The sequence below is a fragment of the Podarcis melisellensis genome (genome assembly GCF_964234715.1).
Source record: "Podarcis melisellensis genome assembly, chromosome: 6".
In the NCBI taxonomy this organism is placed as follows: Eukaryota; Metazoa; Chordata; class Lepidosauria; order Squamata; family Lacertidae; genus Podarcis; species Podarcis melisellensis.
The window spans coordinates 43,581,800-43,595,911 of record NC_138538.1 but is presented as its reverse complement, the minus strand read 5'-3'; the positions used below and the strand labels follow the sequence as shown (position 1 = coordinate 43,595,911).

Sequence of the window (14,112 nt, the reverse complement as noted above, 5' to 3'; positions counted from 1 at the left end):
CCAGAAGCGGCTTAGTCATGCTGGCCACATGACCCAGAAGCTGAACGCCAGCTCCCTCGGCCAATAAAGCGAGATGAGCATCGCAACCCCAGAATCGGTCACGACTGGACCTAATGGTCAGGGGTCCCTTTACCTTTACCTAGGGGTTCCCGAGCTTGGTTGGTTGTGTTTAGTTGATTGCAGTGTGGCTTATTTGTGTGAGGGAGGCGGACTAGGGTGTGGGTCAGGTTAGCCATATTGATTTGTATGCTGTTGTGGTGGGGGAGAGGTCATTGTCTTGTTGTCCTGTGTATATAAAAAAGGGGAATGACACTGGGGTGAAGGCATCCTCCGTAGCTTGTCCCCTTGCTAGTTTGAGTTTGTTGGTTAACTTTTCTAGTACGGCAGTTTCTCATACGTTTTGGTACCAGTGGTCTAGGTTGGTGCCCAGCATGATATTCATGGATATCTGTGTCAACTTTTGATTTGGTTGAAGTGTTCCTCACCCAGGTATCAAAAAGACCTAAGTTGACCATGAGAAGTGGAAATCTTTAGTGCTGCTGCTGATTTACTCAATTACTGACCTGCCCTTCCAACCTAATAACAGGGTGGTCATATGTTAGGTGTCAAAGGCCAGGATAAAGTTTTTCTCCCCCAGCTTCTTCCTAAGGTGGCTGCCTCACTCTAATGGTAGGGCTGCCCCGTTCACCACATTCAATGGACCTGACCTTTCAGACTCTTTGCCCTGAAGACTTTGAAAGGGGTTTGAACCTGAGTTCCCAAGGTTGTGACCAAGACCTGTATATTTTATAACATGCATCAATAAGCTTCCAAGATTCTACCAAATCATGACAAAGGACTTCATTCTTCCCAAGTTACCAGGGACATCTCTGTTTGTCTGTCCCTGGCAGCTCACCATCCCTGGTCCTGTCTCTTGGGGATGCCTTGTTAAAGATTTGTGACAGTGCTTTCCTATTCATGTTTGCTCAGGAGCAAGTTTTATTGTGTTCACTGTGACTTACTCTCAGATTACTGTGTCACAGGATTGCACTGTAAACATGATTTGCTACAGTAAGTGTTCTTCAGAGTTCATCTCCCTCCCCAAAGTCTCTAGAAGTTAAATTTCTAGGTTTGGAATTCTGAGTAAAGATGAACAGGATTCCATTGTGAGTCTGGTGTGGCAGGATACACCTTGTCTCTGGGCATGTGTACGTAAATGGCCCATGAACATGAGGGTCTGATGTAGTGTACAACCTAACCCCAATGCCATCTCTAATGCAGCAGTTACCTTTGAGGAAATTTTTTACATACACTCATAATTTTCATACTTAAGTTTCAAATTCACTCAAGGAACTATTATGTGTTCATACTACAATTTGTTTTTATTATCTTTGTTTTGAGTTCTTGCAGTTTACATTGTGTGAGCCATTCTTTTCTTTTTCTGCATGTAATTATTGTTATGCCCCCTTTGCAACAGAAAGAACTTAGAGAAAGAGATGTACATTCTTACATTTATTCTTACACTATACAGATTGTTCTCAAGATAATATTAAAAGTGCTTCTGGGTGGAGCATCCATCTGATACTCTTTATTGTCTACAGCAAAGCTGTTTAGTTTGACTTGCTGGCAACATCTGGCTTTATAAATGGAACCACCACAGTCCTTGCATTTGTCATGGGGCACAGGCCACAGGATAAAGCAAGCATGTCCTTCACATCTTGTCTACTGGAGCAATTTCTATGCACCTATCTTTGAATTCTTACTCATTCGTCTTTCCATCACATCCCATTTATGCCAAGCTTTCCCTTTTAGCCTGGAAACGAGAAAAGACATATGTGCTATGAAATTAAATGAAACAAGCATCCAAATATAATCCAAGGTCACTACTACCACATGAAATTATCTTCTCTATTTAATATACAGCACACCAAGCTTTCATTTTAAAGAAATGAATTTGCAGTTGGAATATTGGGGTGGCGGAGTAGGAGAATGAAACAGCAATTCATTCTAAAAGCTTGTGAACAAACAGCAATGCCTCAAATGTGTCACTTAGATAACTCGTGATCTACAAGCCCATTGCATCACACTAAATTCCTGACTCATTATTTCCATTTTGGGTTAGCAATGCCATGGGTTTTTCCAGAAGGCACAACAGGGCTTGATTGCTGGATGTCTCTCAACAAATTTATAGCATTTTCACAGAACTTGTCATCAGGATTCATTGTGGAAAGTCATGAATTTGTATTGTGAATGTACCCATCGGCTGTGGGAGGGGGCAACTGAAAAGCACGGCTAGAATAGGCAGCCACCAGGAGAGCCACAATTCAAGGAAGCAATGCAGAAATCCAAGATTGTGTGCTGTTTGCATTGTGGGTAGCTCTGCACACTAACTGAAAACAGGCCCCAGAATTCTGTGATGTCACAGGTGATTCTGGGCTGCATTAAGTTCAGGCCTAGACAAGACGTATGCAACTCAGCTCAAGGAGGCACTCACCTTCCTGGAAACAACATACACATTTGGGCTCCCATCTTAGCATTTTTGGCTCCTTGTGTAAGCTGGTTGTATGCCCCCGAAATGCTCTGCAAGGTGGTCTAGGGTACAGAACAGTGAGGCACTCACCTTGACATTCCCTATTCTACTAGGTTGGTACAAGATATAGCCAGCCCCATTCATGTTCTGAGGAAGTCATTTAAAAAGGACCTCTGCAGCAGCCCTGTTCTCAGTAGTCTCTTGCACTCAGAGTACTGACATCACCTGTGATTGGGAAGAGCTGGTGCTCATTTTCTCCATGGCTCTCATCCTTTGTCTGTCTGCTGCACTGGCTCTTGGCAGCGATCAAGATGACTACAGCAACCAGGAGCTTGAAACCCAAGAATCCAGCCACGAGGAAGTGAAGATTGACTTCAGCATCTGACAGGGTGCTTTGGAAAGATACAAATGCGACAGGGCATGAAGCAGGTAATTTATTGTGAAAAGAATTATAATAAAGAAAAGGAAGGGAAACAATTTCTCAATTGAGCCACTCGAGGTTGCTTGGCATGGCTGTTGCTATTTTACATTGCAGCCATTTCACTTGGGGTAGCTAGCGACTGCCAGTTCTAATTAATATGTCCAGGTGTCATTTCCTTTATGTATTTTTTCCCCATCAAATTTATATACCGCTTGATCATAAGTCCTTCAGATTTACTCAGGGAACTATTCATTGTACACAGTGGGACTTGCTTCTGAATAGAATTGCACTGCAAATGCAGAAATAGTGAAGTAATGAAACTGCAGCGGTTTTATTGGTCTTTAAGCAGTGAGGACTCAGGTGCAATGTTTCAAAATTATTTTTGAGCTTAACTGGTTAACTTTGTGAAATATACTCAGAGTCGCAAAGTGATTTCATGCTCTTTATTCAGCTCAGAGTGGTGAGGAGGAATGAATGAAAGTCCCCTCAAAGTATCTGCTTTATATACATTATTTACACAATAGGCTGCACATGATTGGCTAATTCCGGAATTCTACTGTAAGCCAATCAGGTTGTGGATTCACTGCTATCTGGAGCATGATTGGGTGGTTCCTGCTAACCAATCATACTGCTGCATTGTTATAAGACCAATCAGACAGCTGCATTCTGAATCCTATTGTTCTAGGACGAATCAGACTGCTGCCTTTTGGAGCCTATTGTTCTAGGACCAATCAGACTGCTGCAGTTTGGATCCTATTCAACTCAGTACATAACACTTTGTATGCAGTAACACAGGGAGGAGGGGACTTGTGGACCTGCAGATGATGTTGGATGACAACTCCCTGCCCGTAGACCATGCTGGGTGGGGCTGCTGGGAGTTGGAGTTCAGCAACATTTGGTGGGCAGAGTTTCCCCATTGATGCACTAACATAAAAGCTCAGAGAGCCAAACTCTGCAGTGCAAGTCTTATTTCCTTTTGCTTGATGCCCCAACTCACATTCAAAGTTGCTCAGAGTTGCAGGGCTCATAGATGTTGCAAGAGCCTAATTTAATGTATGGTATCAGAAGCTGCCCTTAGATGGTTTGGCTCTACCTCAAAGATCCCTCCAACCAACTCTTGTCAATATTTACATGCAGCAATAGCAGCTGTGTACGAATAACCAAAGTTCAGTATCTCCTATATATGAAGAAGTCCCCAGCTCTGCTTGTTGTATGTCACTTTTAGGAGACCTTGAATAGTTCCCTAGCCTAGATAATGGATAACAAATGGACAGTGAGCCTGACAATGAATGAATGAATCTTTATTTGCATCAGCCACCAGCCATCAGACAAGATGGAGGTGCTGAGGGGTAGGTCTGGGGGTTTGTCCTGTCCTTGATGGACTCACACTTTCCCTTAAGGAGCAAGTATTCAGTCTTGGGTGCTCCTTGATGCCACTCGATCTCATTGAGCTTCAGGGGAGGGCAGTGGGAGTGCTTTTTACAGATTTTAGCTGCTGAGTTGCCTTCCCCTCTAGCCAAGGACATGGGCTGTGTGCACATTCCCATTCACTCAGCATTCAGTGGGGTACCACTGCTGCGTTGGGAAATGGTGTACACATGGCATTAGCCACAATCCGTATATATTCTGTCCTTTCTTATGAAATACGGTGTATGATGTGTTACTCCATCCCTCCCAACAGGATTTAGTTCTTGCATTGAGAAAAAGAATGACCCGGCTGTGCTTTAAGATGGCAATGTGTACACAGCCACGGTCTGAAGGAATGTGACGCAGCCGTGTTGCTGAAGCAAAGCTGGTCTGAGCCTGGATGGAACATGGAGCTCCGTGGAAAAAGAAGAAGTGGGATATGGAACTGAGGGTCTTAACATTCACATGGAAGAGGAAAGTTAAGATTTTTTAGCTTGGCTAGATTTATGAGGTGCTTTTGCCTTCCTTCACAGTTCATTGTGTTTTGAAAATGTTCCTCCTGTCGAGTTCCATTTGTTTAACATAGCTTTTGGCAAGTATAAAATTCATTTTGCTGCCAAGAGTTTGCATTCCACATGGAAGCCTAATGAAGGGTGGAAACTCTTCCTACAGAGACTGGAAATATTCTGTTCTCTAAGGGCCAAAGTACACATGATGGCATCAATCCCGAGTGTCAAGACTGGGTTCCTGACAAATCCCTATAAAGCAGGGGAGCATGGATTGGGCGTGGGGGACGAACCTTTCCCCTACCAGTACCCCAGACAGTTCTTTTAAAAGCTAACTTTTCTGACTTTAGGGGCGGAGGGTATAATAGGAAAGAATTCCCACCAGTATGGAAATAGTTAAAAAGCACTTAATTTACAGCGTTTTCATACTATCCATTAACAGTAATTTATTTGGATGGTGTACATTTAAAACACCCATACCTAATAAAATATAAAAATATTATAAAAAGATGAAATCAAACAGCAGTTAAAATAACTTTGAACTAAAACCAATAGGTCCTAAGGTCTAAAAAAGTACCCAAAACATGCTTTCAAAACTGAAAAGCCTGGGGAAATAAAGAGGCCTTATCCAGATGCAGTAAAAACCACAATGTAGGTGTCAAGTGAGCCCTGCTGAGGAGGGCTTTCCACAAGTAGGGGGCTACCACTGAAAGGGTCCTGTCTTCAGTAGTCTTCTGCCTGGCCTAATGGGGTTGGGGTGGGCAGGTGGAGAAGGGCCTCTGAATATTATTTTAGCATGCAGGCAGGTATATGAGAGTTGTTCCCTCAGGTACTCTGGCTGCAAGCTATTCAAAAGTCATACCAGACCTTTGAACTGAGCCTTGAAATAGGCTGGAAGTCAGTGCAGATAGCAAAGCACTGGCATAATGTCACCATTTCAGCCTGTTCACAATAATCTTGCTGCCCTATTTTGGACCAGCTGAAGTTTCCAGATCATTTTCATCAATGCTGGGGTAGCCAATATGGTGCTCTGTTGGACTACAATTCCCACCATCCTGGCTGGGGCTGATGGGAGTTGTAGTCCAACAACAAGCCTTTGGAACGGTTGAGGGAATTGGGTATGTTTAGAGGAGACTAATAGGAGATATGATGGCCACCTTCAACTATCTAAAAGGGCAGACACATTGGAAGATGGAGAAAGCTTGTCTTCTCCTGTTCTTCAGGGTAAGACTCGAACCAATGGATTCAAGTTACAAGAAAGGAGATTCTGACTAAACATTAGGAAGAACTTTTTGATAGTAAGAGCTGTGGAACACATTTCTCCAGAAGGTGTGGACTCCCCTTCCTTGGCATTTTTAAGCAGAGGTTGGAAGGCTATCTGTCAGGTGTGCATTAATAGAGAATCCTGCATTGCAGGGGGTTGGACTAGATGACCCTCGGGGTGCCTTCCAACTCTATGATTCTATGACATATTGGCTACCCCTAGTATGAAGCATTGCATAGGAGAGGGATGGAGTTAGCTTTCTCCTCCTGCCTCCTCATACTGTGCTTTAAATCTCCCCTGCTGCCTTGCTTTATAGGCCTGGCTTGAAATCTGCTACCAGCATGTCTGTTTGTGCCTTACATGGGCAAATAACAGCTGAATCACTCCTGAGATGTCACAGCTGAAGAGTCCCAGTGAATTATGTTCAAGGTAATCACATTTAGCAGATTTATTTGAGCCCACCCTTTGTCACTTGCTAGCAACACAAGTGTAGGAGCTGTAATGAGAATGGGTAATTTCTATGTCAGAATCATCTTGCATATCCCTGGTGAGATGTGCCAGTCAAGAAGAAGGGGGAGGATGCAGAGAATCGGAAATCTCCAAGGAAATACAAGGTTCAATAGGGCCTTGAATACATTTTCCCTTCTGCAACACAGGGGGGAGATGATGATTAGGGTAATTTCTTAAGAGATGGTCAGGCAAATCTAATTCCAAGGATTGGAAACACACCTGAGTCCTTAGAATCCCCTGCAGTTTAGTAGGATGGGGTGCTTTGCTCCATGACACCATATTATTATTATTATTATTATTATTATTATTAATTTTATTTTTTTGCAGCCTATTATTATTATTAATTTTATTTTTTTGCAGCCTACATGTTGAACAGGAACAGTCCCAGGCTCAGTGAGGTGAGGTGTGGCATCTACTCTACTAACTTCCTATAGTCCATGTGCTTGTATGCCCTCACCTTTCCTTGGAGACATGTTTGACACTCAAGATTGTGAAGGAAGCTATTGTCTTCCTACAGTGAAACCAACAGGGCAGGAATCTGGTACCTCTCTGGACCAAAAAGCGATTAAGTCCCACGGAAGGATGTAAGTCTATTAAAGCTATTATATCTGTCTCTCATCTCTGCCATCAAGTTTCATCAATGTGCTGTGTGCACATTGCCAACTTAAAATGCAGCAAGGTTGCTTACCTCCTCCACCCCTTGCCTGAAAAAGTAAAAGGTAAAGGTACCCCTGCCCGTACGGGTCAGTTGTGTCTGACTCTAGGGTTGCGTGCTCATCTCGCTCAAGAGGCCGTGAGCCAGCGCCGTCCGAAGACACTTCCGGGTCACGTGGCCAGCGTGACGAAGCTGCTCTGGTGAGCCAGCACCAGCGCAGCACACGGAAACGCCATTTACCTTCCTGCTATAAAGCGGTACCTATTTATCTACTTGCACTTAAGGGTGCTTTCGAACTGCTAGGTGGGCTGGAGCTGGGACCGAACGACGGGAGCTCAATTATTATACACCTCAATATGGCTGGATGTGTTTCCGAGTCACTCACTGTCTACCCACACCAGTGTGTGGGGGTGTCTTAATACGTCTTAACATTTTCAGATCAGATCGAAGCTGGTTTGGAGGGGAAACACACCAAAATGCAGCACTTCTCATTAATCTGCAGGATAGACATGGATTGAGGCTAATGCCATGCACACATGGCTTCACAAACTATCTGTGGGAAAGAACCTAAATTCCTTTAATCAAAAACCAGGCTTCAAATTTGACTGTATTTGTATCCTATCTATAGTAAGAACTGCCAAGCTTGCTACTTAAAAACCTGTTGTGCACTCCCCATACCAGAGTAGCTTGGCATGGGATTTATTCATTCCAGCTCCCCACTCCACAGCCTCGAGCTGATGAAGTTTAGGTGTGTGCTGAGATGTTTCCTGCGCTGCTGTTATTTTTGTGTTCTAATGGTTATTATTCATTTCAACTTGCTTTTTATTCAGATTTTGCCATGTAAGCCACCTTGGCTGAATCCACACAGATATAAAAAAACACTGTGAAAATGTTTTTTTTAAAAAAAATGTTTTTAAATATATATGGAGTTTGCCATTATCTCATCAGTGCCATCTAGCGTCACATTTGTATAATGCACTTAAAATGTTATATTTGCAGCTGTATAGCTGAGTCCCTTGGGAGTACTTCTCACAGAAGGACAGGGTAGATATTTGCATATAGGCAAAATACTTGTATATGCATATATTTATTTGCATATATGACAATATGCCTGAGGCTTACCAATAAAACAAATGTACAGATTTACCTGGAGATGCTGTGCACTGCTCTGGGCTCCTCAGGTGCCTCAGTCTCCCATAGACCTGGTGGCAGAAACACAGCAATTTAGCTGGCAAAATAAGAACATCTTAAGGCAGTGGTGGGCAGATTTTTTACCAGAATCATGAGGTCCACCAATCACAGCTGGTGCAGAATAGTGGTCCAGGCAAGTGGACATATGTTAAGAATTAAGGAGCAAGGTACATCTGAGCATACGCTCTGCCCAGGGATTTAGGATTGGTGCTAAATTCTTTTTGTTTCTTTCTTTCTTTTAGTCCTTTCACACAATAAATCCACTCTTGGTTTTCTCCCAAGACTTGTTTTCCCAGCAACTTTGTACAGAGGAGGAAAGCTTTTTCTAGCTGTTGTTGTTGTTGCTGCTGCTGCTGTTGAGCAAGGATTTCTGACTCCAATTGTCTATCAACTGCAAATCAGTCAGAGATTGATCAGAGTAAACCCCTATTTACCTTCCGCTCCTTTACCCAAGGCAATGATTAAGAGCAGGCCGCTGTTTCAACCAGGAATAAACACATGACGGGCTCATCCATACTGTTGCTCATTGTGGATAGCAAGTTTCCTTGTACCTCCATCAATTCACTGTTGGGCATAGGATGTTCTCCAAACCACCTCTCTCTCTCAGTCTGGATTTTTGCATGCCAGGGATACTCCAAAAAGGAGAAGGTATTAGAAAATCCAGATTGAGGAAGAGAGAAAGATGAGAAGGCAGTAATTTGGACAAGAATTGTCATTCAGGCAACACAGAATTAATGGAGGCACAGGAAGCTAACTATCCCCATTAAGCAACAGTATAGATTCACAAAATGTTTAGGGGGTATGCCACCCCTGCGTCCCCCCAGAAAAAAAGCACTGGGGAAGGCTATACAAGAAGAGTGAGAAAAAAGCTCTTCCTCGCCATCCTTTGTGCTGAGCAAAAAGATTACGCTTGTGCCTGCTTTTCATCATGTCTTTGTACAGTGGGTGTGGTATCTTATTTGGGGTCATAATTTTGTATCATAGACATGACTATTTAGAAGGCGAGGCTTACAGCTGATTAAAGACCCTGGTGGGACTTACCTGTCAGAACTTCCACCTTCACTTTCTGCAGGATATTCGTAAGCCCCAAGAATTCCGTCTTGCACTGATACAAACCAGCATCCTCTTTCTGGAATGGGTCAATGGTCACTGTGAGAATCCCCTTCTGGATGTTGTCCGCAATGGCGGTGGTGCCATTCTTTCTTTTGAGGAACGGCATCCAAAAACGCCGGGCGCTGACAACATGCTGACATGACATCTCACTGATGAGCTTGCACCAACTCTTCTCTCTCCACTGGTTCTCCTGGGGGTTGTAAGTGCAATTGATGGTGATGGGCTCTCCTTCGACACCATACACCGTTGGAACATCCTCAGTCGCGTATGCTTCTAGGAAGGAGAGAAGGGTTGTATTCCATACTTCCATTTTTGTAATGGGAGGTGACCATATTATAGCACTGGAGCCACATCATCCAGAGCCCCAACCACATTGCTCAGGTATATGTAGCTTACAATATACATGACCTGCATAAATGGGGAGGAGATCCCTCAATGTAAGAAGGCAAATCCACCCACCCACACCCCAGCTGATTTGCTTGCAAATTGCTTTAAGCAACAACTTTTCAAAATTCACTTTGTGCCAAACCTTGAGGTCTATGAAGTCTCTGCATCACTGGTGGGAAGGTTACTGAGCTGTTTTAATAGATGCAAGACCTTGGAGCCAGGTCTAAGGCCTATTAAAAACATTGTTATATTTATGCTTTTTTACATTTTTTTAAAAAATCTTGCTTAAGCTGGGCATTTTTGTGTGAAGGAGCAGCAGCTGTGGGGGGCCTTAACCCAGAACATGCTCCTGATCTAGGTCAGGCCCCATGCTGATTTACAGCTGAAAATTCTCCTTCTCTTGTGGCTGTTTACCCCCCCCCCCAAGTGCTGTTAACTTTACTTATGGTGGCACAAAGCAGCTGGTGGGGGGCAATATGCAGCAGGCTGGCAATTTGAACCAGGAATAAATTCAGGATCAGAAGCCCACAAATCTGCTTCTTGTTCAAAATAAAAATGGCTAGCTTAAGCACATTTTTAAAAAGCATGAGTAATGTAAAGTATGATTTGGTCAGATGTGACTCACGCATGCTGCCTCTGCCTTAAGTCCTGCTCCTGGGTCGTGCAATATGGGGATTGCGGAAGAGCAGCCTGAGGCTGCTTTCAGACTGTCACTATTTTGTGGGTATGACTCAGTCATACGGTGGGAAAGTTAGGTTGAGCAATCAAAGTCTGGCAGAACAAACCCTCTCCCCGAAACCCGCAGATTTGGGGGAGTTAGAAAAACAATGGGGAAATGTAAGGCAAAGTGTGGGATAATGGTGATGTTTGGTGATGTCATATAACCTCCATGCAAACAAATCAGGATGCATGCTCAATATAACCTTGTACAACCTCTGTGCAAATTTGTGCAACAAATTGGGATGAATGCTCAACAAACAGGTCTTTTGGAAGAGTTTTCTGTCTGCATTGCAAGGGGTTGGATTATCCAACCCTTGCGGTCCCTTTCAGCTCCACAGTTCTATGATTTAGCAACCAATTTCGAGAGAAGGAAATCTATCGATATAGACAGAGGAGCTCTTTCTAGTGCATCTTTTTTTGACACGGGCGATTCTACTGCATAAGGAAATTTCTTAGAGATTTTTGCACTTGAATTCAGAATCGCCTTCAACCCCTTTTCTGAGCTGGGACAGGGGAAAATGGAATCTGCTGCCTGAAGAAACAGTTTCATGTTGCTTCGTGGTCCAGAATGCCTTTTGTTGCAGCTTTGAAAGGTTGTGTTCACACCAGTGCGACTCCCTTGCAATCAGTAATAATCTGTACATGTGTTGGTCCTTTTCATTCCCTTGCAGAATGATGTATATTTTGCACATTGGTATGCGTTATGTTCTCCTTAGAGCTGAAAAATAGTGGAGGGGAGGATTGAGAAGAAGAGAAATAGCTGGATGAGAAAGGGTTTAGCATCCCCTCCACATCGCCATCCCTTAAACTCACAGCCTCCAATGACTGTTTTTAACTACTGCTTCTGATCCACACAAATATTTTTGCTAAACACATCCAATCATGATTCAAGTATTTCTTATCTCATTGCTACTCCATTCCTTGCCTATTTTCAGCCCTGCCCCGTGGCAAAGAGGAGGGTACAAACATTTAGATAAGCTGCTGTAAATTGCTCTGCACCCACTGAATATAGTGGGATGTGAAACAAGCATGCAAGCAAGCAAGCAGAGCAAATGGATATATAAATAAAAGTAATCATAAATATCATGGAGGATAAGGCTATCAGTGGCTAATAGCCATGATGGCTTTCTTCAGCTTCCACTGTTGTTGCGTTAGCATAGGCATCTGGTTTGTTGGACTAGTTTGCCTCTGGCTTGATGTAGCCGGGTTTTCCTTATGTTCTCATCTAGCACAGAGTGCTTCTGCTTTGCCCTTTGGCTGATCACAGTTTGAGGTTTTCGTAATCTTGTATCTGCTGTACAGAATGATAGAATGTTAGGTCTATACAGCCAGAGCACAGACCCAACAGACTCCTTTAGCTCAGTCTCTTGCACTGTGGACATGACTTTCCATATACACTATCCCTAGCCCTTTATCCCATTCAGTGCAATTTGCAAAGCGTGCCACATGGAGACAGCAGAAGCAAGCAAGATGTACCACTGGTGTTTGGCAAATTAAGAATGACATTTTAGTAAAAAGTTTCTAAGTCCAGATAGCTTGTTTTCAGCAGGATCAATTGTGCCTTGCCTTCAGCATCAGGCATGCATATCAACCCAGTCCTTATCTGACCCATTCATACTATAATCTGTTCCTATAGCCTGCTTATCACCCGCTTATCCAACCAGCATAGGATTCTAAATCTCATACCTGACAAGGAGACCAAGAAGATGAGATGCACAAAGTTCTCCATCTCACTCCAGCAGATAAAGAGAGAAGATTCGCAAGTAAAGATGAAAACAGCGTCTTGCACAATGGCAATTTTTTTAGGCTTACTAGACAGAAAGGACACAGAAGAGGAACATCTGTCACTCTCTGTTGTGGATTAAGCAATATACCAGCAAAATGTACTGAAAATGTAGGGATCAGCAGTGCTATGCCAGGGAGAGGGATCTAGAACCTGACAGCTTTCTTTCTCCAAACCTTTATTAGGCATTACAAATATAGACCACCTTAAAACATCCATATACAAAAATTTAAACAAAGAAGCAGCCTTAGAAGATATATAGTAACAGAATTTTTTATTGAAGTGTCTTCCTGCTAAACTGTGTCATTTACTAAGAGATACTATCGACAGTAACTCAATCACCCTTGCAGTTACCTCCAGGTTAATATCAGACAGTTAGAATCTGATATTTTCATTGTGCCATGATGTTTAACTACTCAAAAAGGGAGTGTTTATGTAGCTGGTTGTGCTGTGGACAGTAGAAGAGAATATGTTCTACAGTGTCCAGCACATTCAAATAACATTCTCAATGTCTATCATTTCTAGGGATGTTTAAATATCTGCCCTTAACAAAATCTGAGGGGGAAATGGGCTGAAATTATTAACTTTGAGATATAAGTGATCCTGTCATCGGTTGTATTTAAAACATAGAACTTGGGGGGGGGGGAGCAGATTTTATCTACAGCTGACTCAATGTTTTGTTTTTCAATATCCCTTAATCTAATTTGGATATTGCGATAAATATATTGCTCACTAGAATTATGCAATAATAGAATTATGCAATAATTCCAAGTCAATATCATTACAGTAGATCTAATTCTGCTATGTATGAGTTGGAGCCATCTGGATTTATAGGAGTCCTTAAGTAAATCGGAAAGCATACTTGGAGGTTGGGAACGAAAATGGCAATGTGGCCAGTATTTTATAGTGCTACTCCATGCCCAATATTCCATCATGTGTATACCTAATTCTGCACACATTGTCTCATATTTGATTGAATTTGGGAGCCCGAAGAAACTTGAGTGTATCTTATTTAAATCACTATTATATGCTTGTATCCATATTGGGATCCCAAAAAGTAGCTGGGACGACACTTGAGGTTGAAAAATCTGAATGGCAGCTGGTATAAATTGGTTACCTAGAACCTGAAAGCGGGAGAGGGACAGCTGCCTCAGAAGAGGAAGTCATGATGATAGGCATTGACCCCCCAGCCACAACCCATGCCTGCTCATCATTGCTGATGCCCACCGAAGTCCCATTGACTTCCCTGGCAATTTGCAAAGATTTGTGCAAGTTCTTGAAATCTGCAACTGATGGCCAGGTTCACAGGTTATATAAGTGAACCTGATTCAGTGTGTGTCATACTTATTGCACTGGGTTCACTTGTTAGGTACACAGTCTGTGCACATATAATTGGACAGAGACTACTACAGATATGAGATCCTGAGAACAATTTCTTACACACATGAGAGTGGCAGAAGTGCACCCCATATCTTTAAAGAAGTGAACAGGCTTGAGTATGTGCCATCAATAATGATTGGTAAGGCTTTGTGGAAACCTGCAGATCATATTTTTCTGTGTTGGGCATAGTCTCTGTGTTCCTGATATGTAGCAATGCCACACAAAGTTGGCACCATAGCATCATATGCTAAAACCAGACTGGCATT

At 42.9% G+C, this 14,112-nt stretch overlaps 1 protein-coding gene across 3 annotated transcripts; it reads right to left on the bottom strand.

Annotated features, from left to right (window-relative positions):
- Window positions 1-1,478: 1,478 nt before the first annotated feature.
- LOC309372579 (triggering receptor expressed on myeloid cells 2-like) lies at window positions 1,479-12,524 on the bottom strand. 3 transcript variants are annotated; one of them, XM_081916252.1, is made up of 5 exons: window positions 12,370-12,524; window positions 9,505-9,849; window positions 8,420-8,474; window positions 2,735-2,901; window positions 1,479-1,792 (listed from the first exon to the last, which is right to left on the bottom strand). In XM_081916252.1, the coding sequence occupies exons 1-5, from the start codon at window positions 12,410-12,412 to the stop codon at window positions 1,788-1,790; spliced, it is 615 nt and encodes a 204-aa protein (XP_081772378.1). In that variant the 5' UTR covers window positions 12,413-12,524; the 3' UTR covers window positions 1,479-1,787. The 3 variants fall into 3 exon arrangements, with proteins under 3 accessions (XP_081772378.1, XP_081772379.1, XP_081772377.1); XM_081916253.1 differs by having other exon boundaries at window positions 9,505-9,846; window positions 12,370-12,506; XM_081916251.1 differs by lacking the exon at window positions 1,479-1,792 and having other exon boundaries at window positions 1,799-2,901.
- Window positions 12,525-14,112: the final 1,588 nt, after the last annotated feature.

Coding starts and splice junctions, on each gene's coding strand:
- LOC309372579 (XM_081916251.1), bottom strand. CDS start 12,412: ATGGAGAACTTTGTGCATCTCATCTTCTTGGTCTCCTTGTCAG. Junction 9,850..12,369: donor CTTCTTGGTCTCCTTGTCAG/GTATGAGATTTA, acceptor TCTCCTTCCTAG/AAGCATACGCGACTGAGGAT. Junction 8,475..9,504: donor GAAGGTGGAAGTTCTGACAG/GTAAGTCCCACC, acceptor TTCTGCCACCAG/GTCTATGGGAGACTGAGGCA.